The sequence below is a fragment of the Nicotiana tomentosiformis genome, chromosome 2 (genome assembly GCF_000390325.3).
Source record: "Nicotiana tomentosiformis chromosome 2, ASM39032v3, whole genome shotgun sequence".
NCBI lineage: Eukaryota > Viridiplantae > Streptophyta > Magnoliopsida > Solanales > Solanaceae > Nicotiana > Nicotiana tomentosiformis.
In genome coordinates, this window is record NC_090813.1 from 177,372,061 (window position 1) to 177,378,876 (window position 6,816).

General features: G+C 43.2%; 1 protein-coding gene across 1 annotated transcript; it reads right to left on the reverse strand.

Annotated features, from left to right (window-relative positions):
- Positions 1 to 3,693: 3,693 nt before the first annotated feature.
- Positions 3,694 to 4,251, reverse strand: LOC138906152 (eukaryotic translation initiation factor 3 subunit C-like). The gene is made up of 2 exons (XM_070194677.1): positions 3,976 to 4,251; positions 3,694 to 3,894 (listed from the first exon to the last, which is right to left on the reverse strand). Exons 1-2 carry the CDS (start codon positions 4,249 to 4,251, stop codon positions 3,694 to 3,696), a joined length of 477 nt encoding a protein of 158 aa, XP_070050778.1.
- Between the last annotated feature and the right edge of the window lie 2,565 nt (positions 4,252 to 6,816).

Below are 6,816 nucleotides of genomic sequence, written 5' to 3' on the forward strand. Positions count from 1 at the left end.
AATCGGGTACATCATCGGGGGTATGGATCCTTTTCACAGACGAGGCTTCGAACGTTAAGGGATCCAGGCTAGGCATCGTTTTAAAACCGCCTACGGGTAGCACTATCAGGAAATCTATCAAAACTACTAGATTGACTAACAACAAGGCCGAGTATGAGGCCATGATTACAGGTCTCGAGCTAGCTAAAATCTTGGGAGTAGAAGTCATTGAAGCCAAATGTGACTCTTTACTGGTGGTAAATCAAGCAAATAAAACCTTCGAAGTTCGAGAGGATAGAATGCAGAGGTATTTGGACAAACTGCAGGTCACTTTGCACCATTTCAAAGAGTGAACTTTACAGCATGTACCACGAGAACAAAATGATGAGGCCGATGCACTTGAAAATTTGGGATCATCGGTCGAGGAAGACGAGATAAGCTCGGGGACTGTCGTTCAACTCTCGAGATCCGTGATCGAAGAAGGTTATGCCGAGATAAATTCTACAAGCTTAACTTGGGATTGGAGGAATAAGTATATTGAATACTTGGAGAACAGAAAGCTCCCATCGGACCCTACAAATTCGAGGGCCTTACGAACCAAAGCTGCTCGATTCACATTGACTGCAGATGGAACATTATACTGAAGGACATTCGATGGACCATTGGCAGTATGCTTAGGTCCAAGAGACACTGACTATATCCTACGTGAGATTCACAAGGGTGCTTGTAGAAATCACTCTGGTGCCGATTCATTAGTCCGAAAAATAATCAGGGCGGGGTATTATTGGATCGATATGGATAAATATGCAAAGGAGTTTGTTCGAAAATGTGACAAATGTCAAAGGTTTGCACCAATAATCCATCAGCCCGGAGAGCAACTTCACTCAGTCCTTTCCCCATAGCCATTCATGAAATAGGGAATGGATATCGTCGGCCCTCTACCATCGGCCCCAAGTAAAGTTAAGTTCATTTTATTTATGACTGACTATTTTTCTAAATGGGTTGAAGCACAAGAGTTCCTAAAAGTAAGAGAGAAAGAGGTTATAGACTTTATCTGGGATCATATAGTATGTCGATTCGGGATACCTGCCGTAATAGTGTGTGACAATGGGAAACAGTTTATCGGAAGCAAAGTGACGAAATTCCTCGAATACCACAAAATAAAAAGGATATTATCAAACACCGTATCACCCTAGTGGGAACGGACATGCCGAATCAACGAACAAAACTATCATTCAAAACCTAAAGAAAAGGTTGAACGACGCTAAGGGAAAATGGAGAGAAATCCTACCCGAAGTTCTTTGGGCATATCGAACAACATCAAAATCTAGTACGGGGGCAACTCCGTTCTCCTTAGTATATGGCTATGAAGCCTTGATTCCGATCGAATTCGGGGAACCCAGTGCCAGGTTTTGATATACAATAGAAGAGTCAAATAACGAGGCTATGAATACTAGCCTCGAATTATCGGATGAAAAACGAGAAGTTGTTCTCGTCCGATTGGATGCCCAAAAGCAGCGAATCGAAAGATACTATAATCGAAGAATCAAGCTTCGCCATTTTAAAATCGGGGACATAGTGCTAAGGAAAGTTACCCTCAGTACCCGAAATCCAAACGAAGAAAAACTGGGTCAAAACTGGGAAGGACCGTATCAGGTTCTCGAAAACATCAAAAAAGGATCCTATAAGCTCGGTATTATAAATGGCAAATAAATATCAAGCAATTGGAATGTGTCGCACCTAAAATGGTACTACTGCTAAGGTACGACCCTCCCATATTCATTTATATTTCGAAACTAACCCTTGCAGGAGTCCGATCATGAGCAAGGATGGATCATTCAATACGAAGCCCAAGGTCTAAAAGTGCACGTTGCACTCTTTTTCCCTTAGACCGGTTATATCCAAATGGGTTTTTCGGCAAGGTTTTTAATGAGGCAACCATTAATCGTGCTAACTCAGAAACAACGTGACAGTATCCGAGGCCTCTTTACAATCGACCTCGAATACTGGGGGGCACTAGCCCTCAAATATATCAAGTTCGATGCAAGAAAGTTACGTCATAACAACAGGGTTCCGATAGGAAAAATTATAAGAGCCAAATGGTCAAAACGAACCATGCTTATGTAGTTGGCCCGAGCCCTAACACAAAACATGAACACATGTATAATGACTTACAAAGAAGGTTTTTTACCCATATCTTATATCCAAGAAAAATTCCTCAATTTCGAGATTTATTGTGCAAATAGGATTAAGGTAAATCAATGAGTTCGAGCAGCACTCACTCGACTATTAAGCCTATGATCTATATTACTTCGAGTTCGAAATCACTCACTCGACTACTAAGCCTACGGGCTGCTTTTTATTTCGAGTTCGAGCAAGCACTCGCTTGACTACTAAGCCTACGGGCTATATTACTTCTAGTTTGAATCACTCACTCGACTACTAAGCCTGTAGGCTACTATCATTCCAAGTTCGAGCAAGCACTCACTCGACTATTAAGCCTATAGGCTATATTACTTCAAGTTCGAAATCACTCACAATACTACTAAGCCTACGGGCTACTTTCATTTCGAGTTCAAGCAAGCACTCACTCAACTATTAGGCCTATGGGCTATATTACTTAGAGTTCGAAATCACTCACTTGACTACTAACCCTACGTGATACTTTCATTCTGAGTTCGAGCAAACACTCACTCGACTATTAAGCCTATGGGCTATATTACATCGAGTTCGAAATCACTCACTCGACTACTAAGCCTACGGGATACTTTTTATTTCGGGTTCGAGCAGCACTCGCTCGACTACTAAGCCTACGGGCTACATTACTTCGAGTTCGAATCACTCACTCAACTACTAAGCCTACGGGCTAATTTTTATTTCAAGTTTGAGCAAGCACTCGCTCGACTACTAAGCCTACATGCTACATTACTTCGAGTATGAATCACTCACTCGACTACTAAGACCACATGCTACTTTCATTTCGAGTTCGACCAAGCACCCACTCGACTATTAAGCCTACGGGCTATATTACTTCGAGTTCGAAATCACTCATTCGACTACTAGGCCTACGGCTACTTTTTATTTCGAGTTCGAGCAAGCACTCTCTCTACTACTAATCCTACAGGCTACATTACTTCGAGTTCAAATTACTCACTCGACTACTAAGCCTACGGCCTACTTTCATTCCGAGTTCGAGCAAGCACTCACTCGGCTATTAAGCCTACAGGCTATATTACTTCGAGTTCGAAATCACTCACTCGACTACTAAGCCTACGGGCTACATTACTTCGAGTTCGAAATCACTCACTCGACTACTAAACCTATGGGCTACTTTTTATTTCGAGCTCGAGCAAGCACTCACTCGACTACTAAGCCTATGGACTACTTTTATTACGAGTTCGAGCAAGCACTCACTCGACTATTAAGCCTACGAGCTATATTACTTCGAGTTCGAAATCGCTCACTCGACTACTAAGCCTACGGGCTACCTTATTTTGAGTTTGAGCAAGCACTCACTCGATATAAAGGCTACATGGTCTGAATTCGATCAAATTTCCTAAAGCCTTATGAAAACCTTCATAAGGCATGAATGACACAAAATCTTCACAAGGTAGAAAATAAAATAGAGGCAAGACGGGAAAAGAAAAGATATTTATATATATGTACAAGAATGTTTACATGATTTTTCGCAACATCCGAAATAGAAACTAAGGGCTAAGTTTCTTGGTTATCCCCGGGGGCAGTCTCTTCTCCATCGGGCTCCTTCCCACTTAAGGACCCGCTCTTTCTCCCATCATCGTCATCATCATCTCCATCGGGCTCCTCCCCACTTAAGGACCCGCTCTTTCTCCCATCATCGTCATCATCGGAAGCCAAGGCTTCAGCATCAGTTTTGAGCTCTTTAGCCCTTTTTATCTCTTCAGCGAGGTCAAAACCTCGAGCATGGATCTCCTAGAGGGTCTCCCTCCGAGATCGGCACTTAGCAAGTTCAGCAACCCAATGTGCTCGAGTGTTGGCGGTCTCGGCTGCCTCTCTTGCTTGTGCCTGAGCAGCTTCAGCATCATCCCAATAGACGGCCACGAACGTATCCGCATTGGCCTTTGCCTGTTCGGTGTCAGATTCGGCCTTGGCAAGTTCGGAGGCCAATCGAGCCTCGAGCTCCTCTATTCTTTCTGCTTGAATCGAGCCTTTCTCCTTCATATTTTGAAGTTGGCTTTCGGCCGATGATAATTGGGCTTGAGCAGCCTCTTTCTCTGCAGCAAAATTGTCCATACCTTCTTTCCCCTTTAAAGACTCCGCTTTTATCACATCGACCTCCTCACAGAGTTTCCCGATCATCTTAATTTTCTGCTGCAGCTGTGGGACCGAAAAATTAGCCATTGTTCCGGTATCGAGCACATAGGCTTTTAAATATATCATTACCTGCTTGGACATATCGGTCTGATCTTGGTGAGCATTGGCCAACTCAGCTCGGAGGTCTTTGATTTCCTCTCCCCTTTGCCCTAGAAGGAGTTTAAGGGAGTTCCTCTCCTCCGTAACCCGTTGAAGGTCGGCCTTGCATCGACGCAGCTCGGTTCATGACAAAGCTTGGGCTTCCCGGATCGTCCCCTCGAAAAAAAAGGGAAAGTGGGCGAGTCTTCGATTACTACTGGCCCAAGTGAGTCGCTCGGGGCGTTCTCTTCGGTTCGAAGAGAGTCAAGAACGGCGCTTTCAGGCATATCCATCATCCATTGACTTCGATGGGAGATATCCTCGATTCCCAATGGCTCGGGGACTTTGCCCAAATCTTTCTTTGATATATCCTCAGTTCGAGGCGGAGCCTGTAAACCACCATCGATCCAGCTGCCTGTGGGGCATCGATGGTTTTCTTCAATCGGGCCACCAGTACGAGCCCATCATATTTTTCTTCTTCCTAGTCTTCATCCCTCTAACGCCGAACTGATTCTAAGGTTAAAGGGATTGTATTCTTCTTCGACTTACGAGCCTTCCGTTTTTGGTTTTCGAAAGTAGAGGCCCTCTTTCTCTTATTGTCCTTCGCCGGTTTAGAAACCGAGGCCGAAGTTTCATCCTTGCCAGACAAGGGTCTTAAAACCGCATCCTTGCCCAAACCTACACACAAGAAAATTGATTTAAGTATACGAAAAATAGTTCGAACTATCAATGATGCGAGAAAGGAGATTACCATGATTTTTTGCCTCCCATCGGCCCTTTGACAAATCATGCCATGAGCGCTCGGCGTATGTGGAGGTCGAAGCCAGATCTCATACCCAGTTCTTGAGATCGGGAACTGCGCCGGGCGTCCAGGGAACCGCTGCATCACAAAAAGGGGGATATCGATGAGAAAAGAAATGAAAGGGCAAAATAGTAGGAGATAACAGCAGAATTACACTTACGCTTCATGTTCCACTCCTCGGGAAAAGGCAACTTTTCAGTCAGAATCAGGTCCGAAGTCCTTATTCGAACAAACCTGCCCATCCAGCCTCTATCAATGTCTTCGTGTATGCTCGAGAATAGAACCTTGGTAGCCCAAGGCTGAAGTTTTATTAACCAGCCTCGAAATAGGCGAGAATAGTACAATCAGATGAGATGGTCGAGGGTGAAAGGAATCCCCTCGATTTTGTTCACGAAGTATCGAATCAAAATAACGATCAGCCAAAAAGAAGGATGGATCTAGCCTAGGGTTATTTGGTATTGATGGCAGAAATCAATAATAACGGGGTCGAGGGGACCTATCGTGAAAGGGTAAGTATACACACTTAAAAAACCTTTTCACGTAAGTGGTAATATCTTTGTCAGAATAAGGGACTACCACTTCTTTGTATCCCTAGTTACAATCATTTTTTACCTGTTTGAGATATCCCCCAGTTATCGAACATGTATACCTCGATACCGGCTCACCTCGGCCCGGAACCGAAGAGCCTTTGTCGACCTTAAAATCAGAAGTAAGAACACATGCCGTCGGGACGCACTCCTCAGGCCGTGGATCCACCGGTGTTTTGTTGGCGGCAGATTGGGAAGAAGAAGCTTTTACTTTTTGGGGGACGATTTTTGATGTTTTCACAATTTTTTGAATTTAAAGAAGGTTACAAAGATTTGGTGGTTTTGAAGAAGGATTTGCAGAAAAGAATCACAGATTTGCGAATGAACTCAGAAGATACGAAAAGAACTTGGAAAATTTGGAAGATTGAAGATGTAAAAGTGATAAATGGTAAAAGGAAGGGCTATTTATAGATTGAAGCAATGGCGGTTCTGTCACAACCCCAAATTCTCTCCGTAGGATGTCGTGATGGAACCTAGTCTCTAAAACTAGGCAAGCCTAACAATGCGGAATAATAATAAATATCTGAAATAAATAAACTACAATTCAAACAATTTCAACTCCCAAAACCTGGTAGAAATAAATCACAAGCTTCTAAGAATTTATTCTCAATGTCTCTATATATCAAGGTCTAAATAAAATAATAGGAAGCAACATAAAATGATAGAAGGGGACTCCGAAGTCTGCGGACGCTGGCAAATATACCTCGAAGTCTCCGTGCGCAGGTAATCACTAATGTCTAGGCTGGTAAGATGTACCTGGATCTGCACAAAAAGATGCGCAGAAGCGTAGTATGAGTACACCACAGCGGTACCCAGTAAGTGCCAAGCCTAACCTCGGTAGAGTAGTGACAAGGTCAGTGAGGCCCTACTGGAATATAATAATGGCATGGTAAAATGTTTAACAATATAGTAAAATAAAATGACACTGGAAATGAATCAAATAGTATGTCACATTTAATGACACCAAATAATTGCAAATAATATCTCGTGGAATCAAAACAGAATTTCCTTCAACTT